The sequence below is a fragment of the Tasmannia lanceolata genome, unplaced genomic scaffold (assembly GCF_043159265.1).
Source record: "Tasmannia lanceolata isolate RefF3 unplaced genomic scaffold, GAP_Taslan_0.1 ptg000003l, whole genome shotgun sequence".
Lineage (NCBI taxonomy): Eukaryota > Viridiplantae > Streptophyta > Magnoliopsida > Canellales > Winteraceae > Tasmannia > Tasmannia lanceolata.
The window spans coordinates 11772026-11797430 of record NW_027518680.1 but is presented as its reverse complement, the minus strand read 5'-3'; the positions used below and the strand labels follow the sequence as shown (position 1 = coordinate 11797430).

General features: G+C 38.5%; 2 protein-coding genes across 2 annotated transcripts; both read right to left on the bottom strand.

The window, feature by feature from the left end:
- Positions 1–11108: 11108 nt before the first annotated feature.
- LOC143865436 (uncharacterized) lies at positions 11109–11447 on the bottom strand. The gene has a single exon (XM_077375815.1). The coding sequence runs from the start codon at positions 11445–11447 to the stop codon at positions 11109–11111; it is 339 nt and encodes a 112-aa protein (XP_077231930.1).
- A 6442-nt stretch (positions 11448–17889) lies between these two features.
- On the bottom strand, positions 17890–25010 carry LOC143851182 (eukaryotic initiation factor 4A-15-like). Its single transcript, XM_077360532.1, has 5 exons — positions 24830–25010; positions 21088–21157; positions 20868–20974; positions 20314–20744; positions 17890–18828 (listed from the first exon to the last, which is right to left on the bottom strand). The coding sequence occupies exons 2-5, from the start codon at positions 21153–21155 to the stop codon at positions 18193–18195; spliced, it is 1242 nt and encodes a 413-aa protein (XP_077216647.1). The 5' UTR covers positions 21156–21157; positions 24830–25010; the 3' UTR covers positions 17890–18192.
- Between the last annotated feature and the right edge of the window lie 395 nt (positions 25011–25405).

Below are 25405 nucleotides of genomic sequence, written 5' to 3'. Positions count from 1 at the left end.
CTCTAGAAGCTCCCAATTTGGCAAGGCGATCATCAAAATCATTGGGATAAGAGAAAAAGAACATTCATCAAGCAGACATAGATCTTTTATCTCATCCATTAGTTTGACGTGTATTCTAACCAATGAGCTTAGAAGTGGAAAGCGACTCTTCCAATACAGTGTTTTGGGTCAAAGGAAATAGCAACGGGAAATCTGTGGAGTTTACCCTCTATTTCATGCTTCAAGGTTATTAAAGATCCTTTCTTTTTTTTTCTTTTTTTTTTTGGGGTACCATAGGGTATCCCCACCCCACTTCGTGGGGCGGGACTAGTCCCTAGGGATGCACGCAGGCACCCGGTAGACCACGCGCATCGGTTGAACAAGATCAGATCTTTTGAATGCATCTAATGAATGAGGAAAAAATAAAAAAATTGTCCATTTTGAAAGAACTTATTGTTACTCTTTGATGAACTAAATGGCAATGTCTCTATAACCATGGCACAGGGGACCATTGGCTTGACATATCATCTTTCATTCCAAAAACATTGTGAATCAATGGCCAATACCGCGTGGGGAAAAGTTTGGAAAGCGAAAGATGGATTGTTAGTGTCCAAAACCAGATTTAAAATCTAATGTGGATATTAGATTAGTTTACCAACAGCTTTTCCTAATGCCAAAACTAGGTCTTCGTTTGTCTTGTAAGGTGGAGGGTGACATGTTTAGTAGATAAGACATTTATTTAAAATTTTAACCATTTAAAACAAGGTTGTCTTGGTTTTAGGAGTGTCTTCCTACACTTTTGATAAATTTAATGCTCCAGTCATCAAATCACACTTATTGCTTCAACTGAGCTACCATTCTCATCCACACAATATTATAAAGAAGCCCTCCTACTGTTTTAGGGAGTTTATTAAAATCGATTTCTTAGGTGGAGGGTTGAAGGGGTGGACGGGTAGACCCTCTCACCCTGTATTAAAAGCTTAAATATTATCATAATAACTTGGGATTTGCTATACAATTCCGCGGAAAGAACTACCACCTCTGATGAATCAGTGAATAACACAAAATCTGCTAAAAAGTGAGCCTGTATGGCTGTTCTCTATGGCAAAAGTAACCCGCGAAATGGTTTCCCACTTCCAAGCAGATTAAGAGCCAAAGGTTATCTAACTTCCTTTCATTACTAATCTCGGCTGATTTTAATCGGTACATGGATTTTTCCCATGTAGGATTCCAATACTTAAAGATTCTTTGCGACATTTCTGGATCTCAATACTACTACTACTACTACCACTTTACAATTACCACATGTTTTGAGTTTTAACCAACCTAATAGTAAGTTGCTCATATGGAAATAAAATGTTTTATTTATTTATTAGATTAAATTTTTTAATATATTAATTGTTATAAGTTATAACCATATTATTACGTTAAAAATTAAATTTTGAGAATTGAATTGAATATTTTAATGAATCCAAAAATCTCCTCTATGACCCATGTGAAACAATAACACCACCATTTTAAAAAAACACCCCATGTGAAACAATACAGGACCTATTGCTTCTAACTTCATAGAGAAGAAGAAAGAATGATATATCCTTTTCTGTCTAAAGAAAGACTATTCTGACGGCTAATAATCAAGTTGGATTCCACATGCATATGTTAGGTACCTTACCTATAGACCTGGCAAACGGGCGGGGCGGGCGGGTTTGACCCGGCCCGTACGGGTTCGGGTCAAACGGGCCTGGTCAAAATGACCCGGAAAGTTTTACGTGTCACTAAGCTTGGACCCGCACCCGGGTCGACCCGCGGGTCACCCGCATTTTTTACATATTTTTTAAGATTTTTTTTGTTTGTACATGGATTTGCTAGCCACCTTCGCCGACCATTTATGTTCACTATTTGAGAGATTTGTCTTATTGTCGACGTGGTGCAAATTGCAAAGATTGGCAGAATTAGGATTTGTGAAAAGTTGGCTGCCAATAAATAATACAATAAATAATAATCATAGGTATTAAGTTTTAAATGAGAAATTACGAAAAAATGGTAGCAAAGTAGAAAAATTAAGAAAAAAAAACTGAAAGAGTGTACTAAGATATGACAATTACTGAAAAAGCAAAAATTATGACAAGAGGAAGTCTAAACTGAAGGGAGCCCTTGCAAAAAAGAGGTAAAAGGGCTCTCCTATTGGCTACACATCACCATCATGCATTAATAATGGCTGAAAAGTCAAACTTGATGGTGATGTGCAGCCAATGGGGGAGCCCTTTCACCTCTTTTTTGCAAGGGCTCCCTTCAGTCTAGAATTCCTCTTATGACAATTATGGAAAAAAAAAAGTAAAAAAGGCGCCAAAATAAAACCTTTTGCACTTCTCTACGGGCACCCGCGGGTCCACCCAGCCTTGCCCAGTTTTGACGGGGCCGGGTGGACCCGCAGGTCAATTTCAAACAAGCCAATGATTGGTGACCCGGACCCGTAATTTACCCGCGGGTCCGGGTCACTTTTTGCCAGGTCTACTTACCTAGACGGCTAATAATCAAGTTGGATTCCACATGCATATGTTAGGTACCTTACCAATACGCCAAAAGCTCAGCTGATGGAACACGTTAGGCAAGGCCCTTGAAACCTGCCCCATACCAGACTGGCCCCCACCCGGTCCCATACCTAGGCAGGCCCCCACACAGGGCCGTAACACTACTGTTTGGCTTATCCTGGCAAAACCTTAAAACAAGCTTGAAAAATGAATCACATGCCCAGATAATCCAAATAAGATGTTCTCAACAGATTTTGGTTTTGCTTATCCTGGCAAAACCCCAAACCAAGCTTGATGAATCAAGGACCTAGGATCATCCAATGAAGATGTTCTCAACTGCATTTGGCCAACTTGTGGCCACCTAGCTGTTGGAAAAATCTCAGAAAGAGCCAGGAAGGAGCCTAACAGCCACCGTCCTTTTAGCATTTTTTTTTTCTTTTTATCACGTGATGGTGTTTTATTCAAAGGATATTTAAGGACATTGACAGATTTTCCAAATCCAGCCATGTTAGTATAATTTGAAGTAATGAAGTCTGTGGGGGCCCACTTAAATGGATAGCCCAGTTCAAGATTCATACACTGTTTTTTTATAAAGAGAAGCCAATTAGGCTACATTCTTTCACCTTCCTAGGCCACGGAGAACAAAAAAACCAAGAATGGTGTTCTTCAACACCGACCCATTCGAGCCCGCTTCTTTTATTTCCAATTCTCAAGCGAAATTTTGTGTTGATCTGCGGTGAATTCTGGGAACAAAGCAGAGTCACTCCACCGGATTCTCTTCCGCCCGTTTTACCCGATCTACGAAAATTGTCATATTTTCTTTGGAGATACAATTCAATCACTTGACACAGTTTTTGGTGCATATAACCTTAAGTCCAGCAGCTGTAAGAATGTAATGTTCCTCTTTAGGAACATTGACCGAGTGTTGTGCATCGAATGGAAGTGCAAGGATTGGACCTTATGTGACAGCTTTGTGTGTGTTTGGGCGTCATTAGTGGGTAAAGTAGGTAAGGTCCTTCATTGATTTCGAAGAAAAGGGTCATTACAAAGATGTGGGTTGTTACCGTCAGGAGTGGGTGCCTGCCTAGGTATGGGACTAGGTGGGATCCAGCTTGGTATAGGACAGGTATAAAGGACCTAGCCTAAAGCGTTCCATCAGCTGTGGACCTTTTGGCCTATTGGCTTGGTACTAGGGGTGTAAACGAGCCGAGCTTGGCCAGGCTCGGGCTCGGGCTCGGCTCGGTCAGGCTCGCGAGCCTTACCGAGCTCGGGTTATATTATGTTCACACCCCTCATCTTCCCTGGACAGCCCTACTAGTGTAATTTGACTACTTTTTTTACACTATGGGGGGTGGTCCTAGTAACAAATGGGGTTCCAAAAATGAAGTGACATATTTTGCCCCCCCCCCTTCACTCCATGGACAACCCTTTTAATGTATATATTAATATATAATATATATATTTAAATATATTAAATTCTTAACGAGCCTTAACGAGCCGAGCTGAGCCAAAATTGACACCCTTACTTGGTAGCTAACATGGGACTGCTACCTGAATCGATCTGGACTAGAAGCCTCAACCTAGAATGTCTGTTTTGATCGAAACCCATGGGTAAATCTTCACACCAAAATTGAAAATACAGTTTGAAGGAAAGCATGTCTACAAATAGCAGCATGTCATTTATTGGATTCTAAATTTCTAACAATGGAGGGCTGGATTTAGAAGAATGAGAGAAAATGAATGTTCCCCGCTCAACAAGGATGATTTAAGCAAGATACAGAACTGAATAAAAAACGAGCCTCGATTTACCCTTTTGAACACACTGAAGAGGGTAATGATGCTCAACAAGTTCACTACGCCATGGGGTCCTAGAAGGGATCAAAATCTCAACTTGGGATGAAACTGGGAAGGAGGATCATGAACATTTATGGGGCCATCTCTATAGTTCCCCTGTTAAGTTGAGACAAGCTTTATTAGAAAAAGCTCCCATCACTTGAAAACAGGCCCAGAATGGTTCATACAAGCCTAAAGGGGTTTTCAAGCTCCCATCACTTGAAAACCCCTTTACTTTTTTCCATAGGAAGGAGGAGAGAGCAAGAGGGAGCTCAAACACTTCTGAATTGGAAAAAAGAAGTAAGCTGGCTGAAAAGATACAGTGGGCTAGTGATTGATAACATTAAAATGAGGAACAAGGCTCTTCTTAGCAAATGGCTATGGAGATTTGTTGAAAAGAAGTCATTAATGTGGGGCATCAAATCATTGGGGAAAGCGAAGGATGGATTGTTAGTGTCCAAAAACAGATTTAAAATCTAATGTGAATATTAGATTAGTTTACCAACAGCTTTTCCTATTGCCAAAACTAGGTCCTCGTTTGTCTTGTGAGGTGGAGGGTGACATGTTTAGTAGATAAGACATTTATTTGATATTTTAACCATTTAAACAAGGTTGTCTTGGTTTTAGGAGTGTTTTCCTACACTTTCGATAAATTTAATGCTCCAGTCATCAAATCACACTTACTGCTTCAACTGGCTACCATTCTCATCCACACAATATTATAAAGAAGCCCTCCTACGTTTTTTAGGGAGTTTATTAAAATTGATTTCTTAGGTGGAGGGTTGGAGGGGTAGACCCTCTCACCCTGTATTACAAGCTTAAATATTATCATAATAACTTGGGATTTGCTATGCAATTCCGCGGAAAGAACTGCCACCTCTGATGAATCAGTGAATAACACAAAATCTGCTAAAAAGTGAGCCTGTGTGGCTGTTCTCTTTGGCAAAAGTAACCCGCGAAATGGCTTCCCACTTCCAAGCAAATTAAGAGCCAAAGGTTATATAACTTCCTTTCATTACTAATCTCGGCTGATTTTAATCGGTACATGGATTTTTCCCATGTAGGATTCCAATACTTAAAGATTCTTTGCGACATTTCTGGATCACAATACTACTACTACTACCACTTTACAATTACCACATGTTTTGAGTTTTATCCAACCTAATAGTAAGTTGCTCATATGGAAATAAAATGTTTTATTTATTTATTCGATTAAAATTTTTAATATATTAATTGCTATAAGTTATAACCATATTATTATGTTAAAAATTAAAATTTGAGAATTGATTTGAATATTTTAATGAATCCAAAAATCTCCTCTATGACCCATGTGAACACCACCATTTTAAAAAAAAAACCCCATGTGAAACAATATAGGACCTATTGCTTCTAACTTCATAGAGAAGAAGAAGAAAGAATGATATGTCCTTTTCTGTCTAAAGAAAGACTACGCTGAACGGCTAATAATCAAGTTGGATTCCACATGCATATGTTAGGTACCTTACCAAGATGGCTAATAATCAAGTTGGATTCCACATGCATATGTTAGGTACCTTATCAATACGCCAAAAGCTCATCAGTGGCCCTTGAAACCTGCCCCATACCAGGCTGGCCCCCACCCGGTCCCATACCTAGGCAGGCCCCTACACAGGACCGCAACCCTACTGTTTGGCTTATCCCGGCGAAACCTTAAAACAAGCTTGAAAAATGAATCACATGCCCAGATAATCCAAATAAGATGTTCTCAACAGATTTTGGTTTCGCTTATCCTGGCAAAATCCCAAACCAAGCTTGATGAATCAAGGACCTAAGATCATCCAATGAAGATTTTCATAACTGCATTTGGCCAGCTTGTGGCCACCTGTTGGAAAAATCTCGGAAAGAGCCAGGAAGGAGCCTAACAGCCACCATCCTTCTAGCATTTTTTTTTTTTTATATCACGTGATGGTGTTTTATTCAAGGATATTTAAGGACATTGGCAGATTTCCAAAATCCAGCCATGTTAGTATAATCTGAAGTAATGAAGTCTGTGGGGGCCCACTTAAATGGATAGCCCAGTTCAAGATTCATACACTGTTTTTTTATAAAGAGAAGCCAATTAGGCTACATTCTTTCACCTTCCTCGGCCGCGGAGAACAAAAAAACCAAGAATGGTGTTCTTCAACACCGACCCATTCGAACCCGTTTCTTTATTTCCAATCCTCAAGCGAAAATTTGTGTTGATTTGCGGTGAATTCTGGGAACAAAGCAGAGTCACTCCACCGGATTATCGCCCGTTTTTCCCAATCTACGAAAATTGTCATATTTTCTTTGGAGATACAATTCAATCACTTGACACAGTTTTTGGTGCATATAACCTTAAGTCCAGCAGCTGTAAGATTGTAATGTTCCTCTTTAGGAACATTGACCGAGTGTTGTGCATCGAATGGAAGTGCAAGGATTGGACCGTATGTGACAGCTTTGTGTGTGTTTGGGCGTCATTAGTGGGTAAAGTAGGTAAGGTCCTTCATTGATTTCGAAGAAAAGGGTCATTACAAAGATGTGGGTTGTTACCGTCGGGAGTGGGTGCCTGCCTAGGTATGGGACTAGGTGGGATCCAGCTTGGTATAGGACAGGTATAAAGGACCTAGCCTAAAGCGTTCCATCAGCTGTGGAGCTTTTGGCCTATTGGCTTGGTAGCTAACATGGGACTGCTACCTGAATCGATCTGGACTAGAAGCCTCAACCTAGAATGTCTGTTTTGATCGAAACCCATTGGTAAATCTTCACACCAAAATTGAAAATACAGTTTGAAGCAAAGCATGTCTACAAATAGCAGCATGTCATTTATTGGATTCTAAATTTCTAACAATGGAGGGCTGGATTTAGAAGAATGAGAGAAAATGAATGTTCCCCGCTCAACAAGGATGATTTAACCAAGATACAGAACTGAATAAAAAACGAGCCTCGATTTACCCTTCTGAACACACTGAAGAGGGTAATGATGCTCAACAAGTTCACTACGACATGGGGTCCTAGAAGGGATCAAAATCTCAACTTGGGATGAAACTGGGAAGGAGGATCATGAACACTTATGGGGCCATCTCTATAGTTCCCCTGTTAAGTTGAGACAAGCTTTATTAGAAAAAGCTCCCATCACTTGAAAACAGGCCCAGAATGTTTCATACAAGCCTAAAGGGGTTTTCAAGCTCCCATCACTTGAAAACCCCTTTACTTTTTTCCATAGGAAGGAGGAGAGAGCAAGAGGAAGCTCAAACACTTCTGAATTGGAAAAAAGAAGTAAGCTGGCTGAAAAGATGCAGTGGGCTAGTGATTGATAACATTAAAATGAGGAACAAGGCTCTTCTTAGCAAATGGCTATGGAGATTTGTCGAAAAGAAGTCATTAATGTGGCATCAAATCATTGGGGATAAATATGGGCGGGGTTGGGGATTGGGAGAGTAGAGACCCGTCTTTAGGAAAAAGGCTTGGGCACATGGAAGTCTATATGTGAGTTAAGGTCAGTATATGAACCCTTTCCTAGGTTTGTAGTGGGAAGGAGGGAAGGGACAAGGTTTTGGGTAGACCCTTGGCTAGGAGAGTCAGTATTGTGTCATGTATTTCCAAGCCTATACGTATTTGCCATTGACAAGGAGGCTAGAATTATTGATTACCTGGTGGGGATGGGATGGACAGGTGTTTTGGGATCTTAGGTTTAGACGAACCCTTAAAGATAGTGAGAGTAGCGGCCTAGCGTCTCTTCTACTCCGCCTTAACTGTTGTTATTGTTCTCCTAACAATGAAGATTATAGGGTTTGGACACTAAACCCATTCAGTTCTTTTCAGTACATTCATTTTTTACAGGCTTTCCTTTGAACAAGACTCTCAATGCATAAGGATTTGGAAAACAGAGGCGCCACATACCCTTCCAAAAAAAAAAAAGGTGCCACCTAGAGTTGTGGCTTTCGCTTGGACGATAAGAAGGAAAAGAACCTAAAATGTGTGGCCTTCTAAAAAGAAGGAAAGTGCAAATGATGAGTCGGTGTGCCCTTTGCTTTAGGAGTGAAGAATCTGTGTATCATCTTCTAGCACAATGTACCTTCACTCAGCAGTTATGGATAACAATAGTAAGAAACTTTTGACTTATGATGCCGCTTCAAAGATAAATCAAGATGATATTAATGGAGTGAAGTGGCGGTCTGTTTGGAGAGGTTGGTCGGGCAATGTGGAGATTGGTATCATGCATTATAATTTGGGACCTTTGGAAAGAAAGAAATACCTGTCTCTTCAAGGACCAAATGCGGAGTTGGGGGAGACTAGGGCTTGATACCAAATCTGATCTCATAACGTGGATCAACAGCAATGATGCACCTAGCTATAGTGTGAGGGAGATCTTATGGCATTGGAAGACTATAATTTTGAAAAGAGGATAAAGCAAAAGGAATCACCAAGATGGAGCCCGCCACCAAGTGGTGGACTAAAGACCCAACTTTGATTGAAGTTCAAAAGGAAATCCGAGCCCATGGGCATTGGTGGCATTTTCCAGGACTCAAATGGGAGTCTTCTTCTATCTTTCTCAGGGTCGGCAGGTGTGTGATGCAAATGAGGCGAAGTGGGAGCCCTGTTATGGGGATTGAAATGGTTTGCAACTCATGGATCAGGATGAATGATCATTGAAGGGGATTCAACAAAAGCGATAGCTTGGGCCAGCAATAAGGCGGTAGGTCCGTGGGTGTTAGCGGACCTAATCTCGGAAATCAGAGATCTAGTGGTAACCATTGACCAAAGTTTCAACACATGCGCAGATCTGCGAATGAAGAGGCTGATAAATTAGCCAAGGAATGTGTGAATAGGGAAGACATGAGGATCCTACCAGTCTCGATCATGTAATCATGGGGGGCAGTGCGAGGGTTTAGCTGCAATCAGAGACTGTAATAATCTCTTATTATAGCAGGTTTCAGTATTGGGTTCAAGGTGTTAGATAGCAGAACCCAAGCAGCAGGGAACATCCATCGGTACTGATGTGGGTGACATTCAAGCTACAGGGAGCCAAGCAGGGGCTTTTCCATGTCGGCCCTAGCCGCATAATTCCAGATCAGATGTCTTCAGCTAGAAAATAATGTAATCCATGTTGAAGTATAAATGATTAAATAACACCAACCCTATTACCTTAAGCTTTTGGAGTAATTGGTTGCTTCACATGGCATCAGAGATTTTGCCTCATGGCAGGTTCTGGGTTCAAAACCCAACAACTCCTTGATATTAAAACTCCACGTGTATGACCAACCCGAATAATGACCAACCCGAATAAGGGAAACCATATGCCACATGTACGGCCAACCCAAAAAAGAGGGGCCACACATGAGGAGTGTTGAAGTATAAATGGTTAAATAACACCAACTCTAACATCTTAAGCTTTTGGAGTAATTGTTTGTTTCACAGTCCAGTACTGGGAAGATTTCTACAAAGTCGGGATTAGTGGTTTCTAGCTGTATTTGTTCTTCAGTTGTAGTTTAGATCGAAGACGGTGCAAGGAGTGGACTTGCAAGTTAATCAGTCAGAGCCCAACTCTGGGAAGATTGCGTCTATTGAATTGGCTGTGTGGCATTGTAGAGTGTCCAAAGGACTGATCTGCAGGGGATTAGCATTTTTGCTGTTAACTGCCCACTGTCAAGCAATAATCTGATCTATGTTGAGTCATATGGCCTTTGGATAGGGGGGTAGTTAAAGGGGAAACTGGGTGTGTTGGGGATTTGCTGTAGATGTGTTACACTGGTGGGAAGCCTTGGCCCTATAGTTGTAATATACTTACAGATATTAATAAAATCTTATCTTAAAAAAAGGGCAATGATAAATTCGCATCCCCTGTAGGATAATTTGCACCTCTTTAATGTGAATTGACATTAAAAAGCGTTAAAGTCTGCCACATACCCTCCTTTAAAGGGGTGCGACTTATCCTACAGTGGGTGCAAATTTATCATCGCCCTTAAAAAAATGGTTCATTTAAGAACAGAAGAGACCATAAATCACCCCTACTTAGACAAGGGAATGCACAAGCAACCAGAGAATACAAGATCACCCTCCAGATATGTCAAGTCAAACTCAGAGAAGCCACACTTGTAAAATTATGTTACCTTCTGAAAGCAAAATGTACTGGAAAAAGAATGGTATACATGAACATTGATGGATGCAAGGACAGTAAGACCATTTCAAGGAAAGAAAAAAAAGAGCATTAAATTGTGTGCATCCAGGGATCCAGAACCTAGGAAAGACTAACCTTGAATTCAACAAATCCAAGGTTGAATTTTCCAGAGAAAGAATCTCAGAAATAAGAAATCCTCTAACAAACTCAAATGAATAATATCCATGGCCAAACCACCAAGTCAATACCTAATTGAAAAACCAGATTCATGACAGATCCAATAGACAAATCAACAGACAAAAAATCTAAAAAAATAACCACCCAAAATCATGAAACCCCAGGAATCTTGGTTGTTGTTTTTTTCAATGAGATCAGCTTCATGAATATCTACCATGTACAAAATCCAAGAGCTAGAAAGAAAGATATCCACAAGAAGAAAGACCCAAATTCACAGTACTTTCATTAACTAAATTTACAAAGCAAAAAAGTTCATATAAAACTAGCCAAATCATCATCTCATGTAAGACCAAGAAATCTATGATTTTAAAGAGATCAGCTTCACGGATCTCAAACACAGGCAGAAACCCAAATATAAGTAAAAGTAGAAAAGACATGCATAAATCAAAAACACCCAAAAATCACTACTAGCCATAGACCATCTGGGTGTACCTATCCTTGAGCCATCTAAAACTCTTCCTGAAAGAGCCCTTCATCTTTCCCTCCACAGCATAGACCTTGTAGCTTGCAACCCTCTTTTTCCTCTGCAACTCAGGGTCGTTAAGGCTCCAATTTTTGGAAGAAGACCCACCACTGGTTTTACCTTTCTTAGTCTTTATCATCCCTTTTGGCATCTGGGTTTGTTGGGAAGATGCATAAGAAGTACTATAGCATCTGAGTTCATAACCATAAGGAGGAGGCATGGTTTCATAACTCTCCATCTGCGTCCTCCCATCACCATATGATTTGGACCTGAAATCTTCCATGTTAAAACAGAAAGATTACTGCAATAATAGGGGAGAGGGTGGAGAGGAGGAACAGATGGAGAAAAGGAGCTGGTTTTTTTTTTTTTTGTATTTCTCAGATGGAAACAACTGAATGGATTGCTGGCCTTCTTAATTTTGTTGGGTTTGTACCTTTTTACTTTGCAGTTGCTTTGAGGTGAAAGTTAGATTATTAAAAGGCTAATGAAATGGCACGAACTCAGCTTGCCTTTTCTGTTCAAATTGGCTTGTGAGAGATTTTTGGAAACGGTAATAACCTTTGGCAGCTGTTTAAATAAAAAAAGACAAGATGAGTTAGTGCAATTATTAAAACATGGCAGTGCCAACCATGGTTTAAAATTTCGGTTGAAATCCGAAATTCGGTGGGGACCGAAACAGAAATTTCCAGAAATTTGGAATTTTGCGAAATACGAAATTTAGGAATTTCGGTCTGAAATTTCAGAAATTTCGATAATTTAGGTCTGAAATTTCCAGAAAATGTCATTTTCTTTTTAAAAAAAGAAATGTTACAAAAACTCGGTCCGAAATTTTGAAACGAAATACGAAATTTCGGATTTCAGTGGGTCCGAAATCGGAACCAAAACCGAAATTTAAAATTTGGGGCCAACTGCCAACATCAGTAGCCTATTAAAAAAGGCCGGAGAAAAATGAGGCTGCTGATGTTGGCACTACCATGTTTTGATAATTGCACAAACTCAGCTTGTCTTTTATTAGTTAATTAGCTGTCAAAGGTTAGTACAGTTCGCGAAAAACTCTCAAAAGTCAATTAAAAAGGAAAAAACCAGCTGAGTTGGTTTAAATATCAAAACATGGTAGTGCCAATACCAGTAGCCAAAAAAGAAAACAGAGATTTGTTTGTGGGAACTAAACTCTGAGTATGACATCCACGTCCCATTGGTTTGATAATGGCACTCCTCCCTTTGTTAGATACCTTTGTGGTTGGCTGTCGATAGCTTTTTAAGGATTATAAATTTATAATAGTAGTCAACAACTAATTGCTTTTCTAATTTGAAGGTTTGAATCTTTTACATTGGGAGCCAAACAAGGAGGTCGGTAATGGGGTTCCTCGTTTTCCTTTTCCTTCTATTTTCATATGGGAACCAAGAGGCTGTTTTTAAATTTGTGTGTGAAAGTAGTGCTTTTCTAGGTCTACAAGTTGGACTAGGAAACGATGGTAGGATTGAAATTTGAATTTAGGAACAAAAGTCAGCATTTTCCTCTTACTAATTGTAGTTGTTACGGCAATCTGTTTGGATATTTTCAATCAGATTGTGTTTGGTTTAAATGGAATATTAGGAAGGATAAAGGTGCATGCCTTTCACATTCGTGCTGCAACTTATCAGCCAGAAGTAAAATGAATCTCTCAATTCTTATATTGGGTAAATGGTATTGTCACTCACTTGTTTTTTTACTTTCCACCCATCTTCTCCTTTATCTAGAACTACATTACCAAATTCTATAATTCTTCTTTCTTCATCATTAGGGGAAAAACAGTTAAAAACAGAGAAGGCAAACAAAAAAATAGATCAAAACAGTTAAGCAAAGAGAAAAAGGAGTAGGACTAACTTTATTTAAATATGGGTAGTAAGATAGAAAATAAAATATGATTGGACTATTACTTAGTTAAATACGAAAACTATAACTTGATTTTGGGTTGTTATAATTTCACTTAGATGGAAATGGGAGTGAAATTAGCATTTGTGTTTCTACTACCACAGCTCTTGTGTTTCTACTACCACAAGCTAAAGGTTAATGAACCCATAAGTAAACATATTTAATATAGTTAATAAACATAAATATAGACAAGGAAAATAATAATTCAACCCCTTTACAAGCATTATTAAGCCTCTTAAAAACCTCAACAGGTGGTTGTTTAGCCAAAGCCCTCTGTAGCCAGTTGGTTTGAAACATCTACTTCTACTGAGTGCTCACTAGCGCCGCAGGATTTTTATCATGCTCATATATGTCTAGTGATGAGGGTCATTGATCTAGTAGGGCACCACTTGATTTTTACGTGAACAACTGATTTTGTTCATTGGAAGGTCTAGATATTTCATACCCTTCAACCATTCATTCCACATCGGCGAGTGAGAAAATTCCCATAGCAAAGGATGACCCAATTCGAATCATGCAAAGGAACATCTGATTGGATAGTCATTCGTTCCTCACTATTGAAGTTATGATTAAATGATGATGGAACTTGGATCAATCAACATAAATATGGAAGAGATTTAAGAAGTAAAATTGCAAGCAGGTAGCAACTCCTATAAATCCAAGCAATACATTTCAAACCACGAAAATGCTGAAAATGTTGATCCTTATATATACAGATGTTTAGCTGATAGACATCCAATCCTACAGCAGCTAGTTGCTCGCTCTGTATGATCTCACACTTCAGTCATCCCCCTTCACACTTCGATCCAATCAATAGATCGATCAAAAAACTAATCACTTTTGCTTGAACATGGCAAGGGCAACAAGGCAAATGGCTTAGAGAAGACAATTAGGCTAATAGATAAGAGAAAGCCGGTGGGTAGGATTCATATTACTATATATGGTAGTCAATATTGTCGTGGTGGTCCACCAAATTAATGGCCGGAGTCATCGGATAAATGGGCAAAGGGAAAAATTTTGCCCCTCTGCAAGTGAGCCTACCAGTTATCAAAGATGAAATCATGATTCAAATTGGTTGGTGGTGAGTGTAGAAATGAGTTTGAAAGGAAAGGAATTTGAATTTTGAAGTTGGACAAATTCATGAATTTTTAAACTTGAGATAAGGAGAGGAATACTCTTTGATGATGACCCCTCATTATTATATCTGCACTCGAAATTTGAAAATATCTATTTACAGAAAGTCTTTGGTGTGTGTTGGTTTTCTTTTTGCTCCTTGAAGAGGACTGAATTATATACAGCATTTTGCGTGGGGAAACAGCACTTAGCCCTGTTTGTTTTGGATTATGAGAACCAATTATGTGTTCCAAAAGTGATTATTGGACTTAATATTTAAGATAAATTTGAGTCCAATAATCAGTTTTGGACTCACAATCGGTTCTCAAAATAAAAAAACAAACAGGACCTAAATTGTACAAATGATACTTCCGTTGGACCCATCATGGATTGGCAATGACCCAAATGTCTTCTTAATAGTATGATCCCAACCCTACGATCAATAGACTTTTTTTTTTTTTTTTTTGCTCACATGGCACATTCTCATTGGTGGTCTCTCCCATCGGTCTTACTCTCGGTTACCATATCATTTTTACTTACTGTGAATTTAGTTGAGTTTTAGTGAAATTCTAATAGCCCTGTTCGCCAAGGGGTTTATTCTGTTTTGATGAATAGATGATGAGAGAGATGAATGATGAAACATTTTAGGAGGAAATAGAGTGGGGAGTCCACTAAAACCTGAACATGATTCCTATTTTTTGATTCCATCACTTTTTTATCTAGAATTGATTCCCCTCTCTGAATTGGTGTTTGAACTTTCCACTGCTTGGAAATAGTGGAGGATAAAGGCACAACCTTTTTATCATCATGCCTTTATTCAATGGCTGCTTCATGGAATAAAATATCAGTATTGTGTCAATCATACTATCCAATATCTATCCCAAATTTAAGGGCTAATAATTGTTAATATTTGTCCATATGACCAATACATATCACCGACATGGCTCATGCAAATTGTTTTGGCCTTTGGCTAATATAAGCATGGTTTTAAATTTTGACCGGAGGGGATCGAAACCGAAATTTTCCAAAATTTGATTTTTTGCCATTTACTAAATTTCGGATTTCGGTCCGAAATTTCGATTAAATGCCATTATTTATTTATTTTTAAAAAGGGTTCCAAAATTTCAAAATTTCGGATTTCGCCGAAATTTTGGTTTTCGGTGGGGTTCGAAACGGTTACCGAAACCGAAATTTTAAACCATGAATATAAGTGACCGATACCGATATTTTGGATCATGACGGTGTTTTACCTTTCAATTTAGAGTTCCCAAGTGTCTTTCCATCTGAATTATTATTTTTCTTCTTCTTCTTTTTTGTTGGTAGGTAAGATAGATTGAACCCATGGCCTCAAGGTTTGGTTTCATGGCACCTTCCATTTGAGCCAAAGCATAGCTTCAAATTGTAATATTTATCCCTAATGACCCCACCCGTTTGAGTGAAAATCAACTCCACTCTCTCTCATTTTAGTGAAAATCAACCATATTAATGGCTATTGGGAGTTGTAACAGCATTAATAGCTTACCAGCAAAGGGTTATTTTCACAACAACTACACACTATGTGAGCCATTTGTCTAACTAACTAATAAATGCATCCACATCAATATGACCCCTTCAAATGGCACGACTCAATCATCTCCCATACTCCCTCAATGAACTGCCTTTATTATTATAAAAAAAATACACCCATTTGGAAATTGATTTGTTTTATAAAATACTAATTATAAAGAGAGAACATTTCCTACACACTTGTGTAGGTAAGTTACCTACACACTACCTTAAAATACAGTGGGGGCCCACATTGTCCACAAAAAATCAGATCCATAGGATCATCCCAACCCTACGATTTGTGGAGGTAAAATGGACGTGTATAAACCTTCACAAATTAGTCCATTTTTTGCCTCCATAGTTTGAATGGTTAGGATGATCCTATGGATCTGATTTTTTGTAGACACCCTATCTATGTGAGGACCATTCAAATGAATTGTTTGAATCACCCAAACAATGTGGGCCCCCACTGTATTTTAAGGTAGTGTGTAGGTAACTTACTTACACAAGTGTGTAGGAAATGATTTGGAATTCAAAACACAGAGTGTGCAATACTTCTCGCGGGCTTATCATGCGGTGATAATTATCAATGGTCATGATCTAATCATCAGAAATGTCCAAACAAAGGCCGATAGCCACATGATCCAACAAGCTTGTGGGTCAATCTAACTCGTGCCATGATTCAAGAATGGGTTGACTCAAGTTCTTCCCTATTAACATAAATAACAAATGCATAGACCTATAGCATAGGGGCCTCTTTGACTACCAAAATAGGTTCCATGGCGTTTATGTGTGATCAAGACCATTGATCTGATAAGCCCATGAGGCAAACTAGATGATCTTGGTATCAGGCAACAGGCAGACTCCCCATCTGAAAGATCAAAAGTTTGAATTCTTTTGGCAGGCTCCTAAAGCACCTTATTTTATCAAGGTTCCGAGACCATCCAATTGTGGTGAGATCGACTCTAATGGGTTCAAGACTAGTTGTCCACTAATAAGATTAATTAGGCTTTTAATTATTATTTTTTACGCCTCTATCTTTTCCTACGAGTTTGTGACGAGTTTGTGGAAATATAGTAGGTAATAATATAGAGATTCCTTCAATATGGTTTTATTTTTTTGTTATATAACGTATTTAGTATGCATGGTTTTAAATTTCAACCGAAATCCGAAAGCCGAAATTCGGTGGAGACCAACACCGAAATTGATAAAAACCGAAACGGTAATTTATTTCGACCTAAATTTTGGAATTTCGGTCGAAATTTCGGTTTTTCCAAAATTTGACCCAAAAAATCTTTTTTTTTAATATTAATTTAATATTTCACCAAAATTTCGGCTGAAATTTAATATTGAATAAAATAATAGTTTCTGGTTTTGTACTAAATTTCGACAGAAATTTCGGTCGAAATTTCAAATTTTCAAGGTCCGAACCGAAATTTTAAACCTTGTTAGTATGAAGGTTTTAAATTTCGGTCTCAGTAAAAATACTTTAAAATTACAGAAACATACTTAGCATATGCAAATAACAGTTGAAATAAGTTGATACAGATTGAGTTAAGGCAAAATACTCAGCTGTGAGCTGAGGTTTCACAAGCCACAACAATAAGAATCTCTATTAGTGAGAGACAGTAAGGCAAACCAATGAATGCTAAACATTACCAATTCTGGCTCAGGTCATCCATTGATCACACATTATTAGGATCATAATCAATATATAAAATTCTTGAAAATTTTCCAAGTTCCAATCACCTTACTGCTGCACTTGCCCATGTTTGTATTTTGAAAAACCGATTGCGAGTCAAAACGTATATTGGACTGAAATTTACATTTAGGGCCTGAATGTTTTGGATTCACTGACCCAATTGTGACTCCAAAACTGATCATTGGACTCAAAACTAAACGTAAATTTCAGTCCAATAATCAGTTTTGAGCTCACAATCGGTTCACAAAATCCAAAACAAACAGGACCTTAATTTTGAGTACAAATAATCAGATATATACAAAAATGGGCACGAGACACCACCTCATAAGACACCCACGTTGATCATTGGCCCATACTTATTAGAGGGATTGCAGGTCATGGTTTTACACATTTCTACATGATACATAGCACTGAAAAACTAACATAAAACTCATGATAAGAATCATAATATACCCGGAAAACAAAACTAAAATCATGCCAAAATGTCTCCTTTGGGCAACAGATGCAACATAAAATACAATAATCTCTATCCCTACAAAATTTGCATTAACAGGATCAAACCAGATGCCCATCCAAAAACAAGCACAGGCACAGACAAGATCCCCACCACCACACATATGTGATTGTGTTTGTTCCAACATCACACAGAGTCAAGACTAATTGGTTTGATACGTCTGCTCAGAAAACTAAAACTTAGAAACCCACTCCAATCATATTACTAATTAACAAACAAACACCTTACCTCCCACCTCTTCAAAGCAGATCAGCAACATTCGAAGGAAGCTCCTCAACCACCACGTTATAGAACTTCTGAATGTCAAACAACATCCTCTCATCATCACGCGTCACAAAATTGATAGCAACACCTTTCCTCCCAAACCTCCCACTACGCCCAATACGATGGAGATAGTTCTCGGGTTGTGTTGGGAGATCAAAGTTTATGACAAGTGAAACCTGTTGGACATCGATACCACGAGCAAGGAGATCAGTTGTGATGAGCACACGTGATGACCCAGATCGGAATTCGCGCATGATTATGTCCCTTGTATTCTGATCCATATCTCCATGGGTAGCTGAGACCGTGTGATCCCGACTCCTCATCTTGTCGGTGAGCCAGTCAACCTTGCGCCGGGTGTTTACGAATATGACACTCTGTGTGATAGCCAATGTCTCATAGAGGTCGCAGAGTGTCTCAAGCTTCCACTCTTCCTTCTCAACGTTGACATAGAACTGCTTAATTCCCTCGAGGGTGAGCTCATCTCGCTTCACCAGAATCCTCACGGGTTTGTTCATGAACTTCCTTGTGATCTCAAGGGCCTCAGGCGGCATTGTGGCAGAGAAAACCCCCACTTGAACTCTCGATGGGAGAAGCTGAAAAATGTCATAGATCTGAAACCCAAAAAAGGACAGAGGAGATTGTAAGATATTCATACTCTGATTCAAATCCATAATAACCAAGCTATTAATGAAAGACAATGAGAATCAGTTTGCAATTGATTATCGAGGATAAGTTCCAAACATCAAGCATTAAAATCGACATGATTGGGAGTCAATACCAGTGGAGACACACTCTTATGTTTACAAATAATATTCACTACTACTTCCAATGTTTGGGTGTCAATACCAGTGTTTAAAAACACGGATGAGGGTCAAAATGCGGCCAAGAAAAATCTTTGTCGACTCAAAGTAGGCTGAGTATTCGGTTGACGCGGTCACGACGCATAACTATGGAGAGTCAAAGGAGTTTTTATCGACTCTGTAAGGCAAAACGCGGAACACGGCCAAGGGAAAAAGAAGTTGACTCGGGAGAGTCCACGGTGACGCAGGGGAGTTTTAAAATTATGTTGTCAATACACCTACACTAAGCAGTTTCTTTTCAATAGCTCTTTGCTTTCTCTACTAATTAACCACCCAACCTATACCAACTGCACAATCCTTTGTTACTTGAAGTAGTTGAAATGATTTCGATGTCACAAATTTCACTCACTAGCCACCACAAAAACAAATCACAAGAATTCCCATCCTTGTTGGATAGCAGTCACATTCAGAAATTACTCTGAAATTTGAAGTCCGTTCAGTATTGCATAGAACATTTTCACAACTTCTTGAATAGAAAAATACAATTAAAAGTTATACCTCTTATAGCTTGTACAACATCCCAGGATTTGCATCTAATTCAGCCACAGAAAACAAAACAAAATGACAGATATGATTTAATGCCAAAACAGCAGGTCAGTCAATTGTATCTGGAAACATCAATGCAAAAGGTCATCAAAGTAGACAAGTAAGTTTTTTCACGGATTTTCACTAAATTCAGAAAGGATTCAACAAGCGCTTAAGATAGAATGTGCCCGGGTAAGATTTTCACTTATTTCACAAACTCCTTCTCAGAAAGGATTCAACAAGCGCTTTGGGTACAATATGTCCAGACCCTCTATGCTAAGTCAAATTAGAAGGGCTATGCAGGCTTGAGACATTGAAATTTGAAAACAAAATATCAAAAGGATGCATTGACAAGATTCATAACAGATGGGTAACTGAATGGTGAAATAAACATGACGTGATAGTGGCAAGAAAACACAAATATAGGAAATTGCAGCAAGGACATTAGTGGAATACATTTCTATGAAACTCGCATACTATTTAAGTATTAATAACATTTTTTAATGGCCATACTATTAATGATATTAACATCCAGTGCAATAAAAGTTCAGCTGTGAGGGAAATTATCAAGGAAAATCAGAGAATACACTGATTTGGCTCAACCAAACAACAGGAACATAACACTACAGTCTACAGGAGTACAAGCACAAAGCCCCAGCAACATAATAATAAATAACCATAAACATAGAATCAAAGGTAAAAAGAATCAACCTGGTCCTTGAAGCCTCTTGAGAGCATTTCATCTGCCTCATCCAATACAAACATCTTGATATAGTCGGGACGAAGGGATTGTCTGCGCAACATATCAAAGACACGACCTGGAGTACCAACAACAACATGAACCCCGCTAGAAAGGATGCGTTGATCCTCACGAACACTAGTCCCACCAACACAGGCATGAACTTTAACGCCCAAATAGTCACCAAGGGCTCGCATCACCTTTTCAATCTGCTGTGCAAGTTCCCTAGTAGGAGCAAGGACCAAAGCCTGGCATTCCACTAAGCCATAATCAAGCTGCTGAAGAATTCCAGAACAGAAAGTAGCTGTTTTGCCTGTACCAGATTGCGCCTGCTGAATGACATCAAGCCCCTTGCAGAAGGGAACAATTCCTCTCTGCTGAATTGCAGAGGGCTTCTCAAACCCTTCAAAAAGAAAAAGAAAAATTTAAAATCCGTGTCACATGTTCATTTCCTAGCGTATTAAAAAGACAACAAATTGATCAGAGACATCAGAAAAATATCATTCAAACAGAAACAAATATTTACCATATGCATAGATGCCTCTCAAAAGGTTCTCTTGTAAACCCATTGAATCAAAACTATCATAGACCTCATTAGATTCCGTAAAAAAATCTTGTCCTTCAGCTTGAAGCCTGTTCTCACAAGATACCATACCTCAGAAAATCATAACAAGCTAACACAAACCGTTTAATACTTTAAAAAAGGTGAATAAGAAAACAAGTAGATGATGAAATGAACATCTTACAATTCATTCATCTTGTCATCATACTGACGTACATCAAACTGTGAACCTTCTGGAGCTGATCCTGCCATAGCTATGAGCAAGAAAAGAAAATGTATTACCAACAAGCTCTTACCAAAATCTGTAGCCTATGAATATTGTAGCAATATAAACCAGCAATTTTCTATGGAGTACTTCTAGTGAAGCAATGTTAAGAGTGAAGCTCCATTCAACTTTTATAAATTATCATAAGTCGCACAAGCAGAGACGCCACCATGGGTTTGAATCAAGAGAATGCTTTCTTTAATTATGCAAGTATCCTACGAGCACCTAATCTCCATTAGAAAAGCAACTCACAATGCCTCCAAACCAACAATCCAAGCACAGATACCATTCAATGGAGATCACAGATCAAGTTAAAAACCAAGTCAATCGAATGAATAACCCGTGCTGTAGGCATAATCTGTAAATCTTAAAACAAAAGGCACCGTGCCAAATAGAAGAATGCAGACTCAAATAGGCATTCACGCTTCACCTAAACAAATATATTCAACGGAGATCACAGATCTAGTTTAAAAAATAAGTTAAATGAATGAGTTTCTAGCCCGTGCTGTAGGCACAATCTGTGAACCTTAAAACGAAAGGCATTGAGCCAAATAGACAGAGACAGTAAAATAGGCATTCATGCTCCACCAAAAAAAAATCTTTCCAGTCATTTCAAAAAATAAAAATAAAAAATGTCCATCATTCTTCTAGGGATTCTTTCACTTATAAATCCCTAATTTTTTACCATTCAAAAAAAAATCCCTAATCTCAAAGTATATCCCAACCAGTGTTTAAAAATGCGGAAGTGGCGGGGAACGCGGCCAAAGAAAATCCTAGTGGACTCGGCATGACGCGGTCGAGTACTCGGTTGATGCGGCTGAGTACTTGGTTGACGCGGTCATAATTCGAGAGTGTCAAAGGAGTTTTCATTGACTCTGTAGGGCAAAACACGGATATGCGGAACACGGCCATTGTAAAAGGGAGTTCGGAGGAGTCGAAGCGGACGCGGGGGAGTTTTAAAACTATGATCCCAACTATCACTCAAAATCATGAATGACCAAAAGGTTGAAATTTTTGAGGAAAAAAAAAATCAAAAGATACCTAAACATTACACCAATTTTTGTAGTTGAGATGCGAATGCTTAGATGGATGTGCGGCCACACAAGGTTAGATAGAATTAACAATTGAAGACATCCGTAGAAAGGTGGGGGTGGCACCAATTGAGGAGAAGATGAGAGAGCACCACTTAAGAGGGTTTGGACATATCCAACGTAGGCCTTTGGATGCTCTGGTGAGAAGAGGCAACTCGTGCCAAATTGATGGAGTAAAAAGAGGTAGGGGTAGACCGAAAACAACTTGGGTAGAAACAGTGAGGAAAGACTTGATAGCTGGGAACATAACAGAGAACATGACCTTGGATAGATGGATGTGCGGCCACACAAGGTTAGATAAAATTAAAAATGAAGACATCCGTAAAAAAGTGGGGGTGGCATCGATTGAGGAGAAGATGAGAGAGCACCGCTTAAGATGGTTTGGACATATCCAACGTAGGCCTTTGGATGCTACAGTGAGAAGAGGCGGCTCATGCCAAATTGATGGAGTAAAAAGTGGTAGGGGCGGACAAAAAACAACTTGGGTAGAAACAGTGAGGAAAGGCTTGATAGCTAGAAACATAACATAGAACATGACCTTGGATAAATGGATGTGCGGCCACACAAGGTTAGATAGAGTTAAAAATGAAGACAGCCGTAAAAAAGTGGGGGTGGCATCAATTGAGGAGAAGATGAGAGAGCACCGCTTAAGATGGCTTGGACATATCCAACGTAGGCCTTTGGATGCTCCAGTGAGAAGAGGAGACTCGTGCGAAATTGATGGAGTAAAAAGAGGTAGGGGCAGACCGAAAACAACTTGGGTAGAAACGATGAGGAAAGACTTGATAGCTAGGAACATAACAGAGAACTTGGAATCTTGGATAGGATAGAATGGAAGAAAATGATCCACGTAGAAGAGCCCAACTAGAGCCAGGTAGATTCCTTTCACCTTCTTCATGAAATTTTTCTAAAGGATTCATTTAGCCGACCACAACTAGTATGGGACAAAGGCTTTGTTGAGTTGAGTTGAGTTGAGTTGAGTTGAGTTGAGTTTGGGAATGGCATGGGCCCTATTTGGATTGCAAGAGTTTTCGGAAAATTTTTGGAAAAGAAAAACTTCTCCAAATTTTCTCACTTTTCCATTGTTTGATTATAAATGAGAAAAGCAACTTGAACTAGGGCAGTTCCATGTTTTATATTTTGGGACCTTCAGTTTATAATGATATCCCTCAAAATAAGCCAGAAGTATATCATTTCGCTCTAAATCGTGGAAAGAAAATCTTAGGATAATTTTTTTCCACGAGAAATGTTTTTCCTACAATCCAAACAGGGCCTTGAGGAATTTAAAATCATGAAATTTTCCTTAAAATGCTTGTCATATTAAAAACGACTAAGTTTTCAAAGGACAATAAAGAAAAAATCCTCAAGCCGAGAAACATTGCTTTTAGAGTTACTCAAATGACAAAAGAATACAAAAAACTGTTTAATATCTATTATATGTTACCGTAAGTAGTATTTACGGACTTACTAGAAATTTTTTGTATAAGGGTTAGTTTTTACCTTACCATTCAAAAAAAATAGTTTTTACATATATTGATTCTCAATGACAAAATGGAATATATTTTACAAATAGTGGACTTATACATATATTTCCCTCACATTTATAAATAGAGGAGTTTTTTATTAGAAAGTACGCCATACATTATTGAATGCCACAAAGCAACTACTGAAATATTCTACAGGAATATCATTGCATGTAGGTCATAAACCAAAATTGGAAAAGCAACGAATTAAACTGACCATTGCAATTTTTTTCCTTTTCCTGTATAAAAAAAATGGAAAAAAATTGAGAAAGTCATGACAAAACAACTGAAACAAAAAACAAAAAAAATACCAATCAATCCAAAAAAATAAAATTCGCAAACAACTTCCAGAAACAAGTAATGATACGGAGAAAATAACGTCCATCCCGTAACGGATTCGAGAAGGAAATAAACTGAATATATGATCATTTGAAAGCAATCAATCAAATTCTAACAGATCAAAATAAAGTACAACACTAACAGATAGAATTCTGTAACGGAATCTGAACATATGATCATGTGAAAGCAATCAATCATATTCTATTCGATCAAAATAAAGTAAAACACTAACACAAAACATGAAAATCCTGATCAAATCATAGAGAAGAAACAAACAGGCTTCGAAGATAAAATCAAAAGATATGTATTCTAAGAAGTGAATCAAATCCAGCCAGATGAAAAATTAGACAATCAAATCCCATCCAGATAAAAAATCAGATAATCAATCCCATCAAGATGAAAAATCAGACACGAATACCAACTAACCTAACCCTAAAATTAACTAAAAAGCAGAAAACATAAAAATAAAAAAAATTCTGGATTACAGAAGGAACCACGATTCAAAAATATGTGATCAGAATATAATCAGATAACGGATCTGTAGAGAGAAAAAGCTGCAATCACAGTCTACATATGAAGAGTATATCATCATGAAATAATCAAATAACTGATCTGTACAGAGAAAAAGCTGCGATCACAGTACACATGAAGAAAAAAAAACCCCGAAAATCATTCATCAGGAATCGATACAGAGGATAGAATAATCACCTGTGAGTTCTAGAAGAAAACGATGGCTTAGTAGAGATTTTGGCTAGGGTTAGGGTTTGAACTGTTCGGATCTGAGTGAGGGAGTTTTATGCAAGAAGAAGAAGAGAGCGAAGCAAACGAAGCTACAAAATAGCTTTATAATAAAAGCGAAAACAGCCTCTTTTTGAGTTTATATGGAAAAAACGGAGTCTCCGGAAAAGGATAACGCTCTCTCTTCCAAACCCTAGAAACCACTCAAGCCACACGTGCGGATCTCACCCGGTCACGTGTGAGAATATGGTGTTATTATTAAAAGAGGGAAAGTAAATTTTCAGGAGGTGGATTTCCACAGTACTATATTTTGATAATCGCACTGCTCACTTATGTTTCCCGATTCCCATCCTTTCTATACGAGCGAGTTACCTAGTGTAACTATAATTTCTAAACGGAGCTCTGTGGTCTGAACCCACGAGTACTAGAAGATTGTTTCCTAGTGAGGTTAGGAAAGAGAAATAGTATGGTTTTAAAAGATTTTATATGTTGATGGTGCCTGAAGTCCAGTACTTTTTTGGGGCCCACCTCTTTGGATGATCTAAA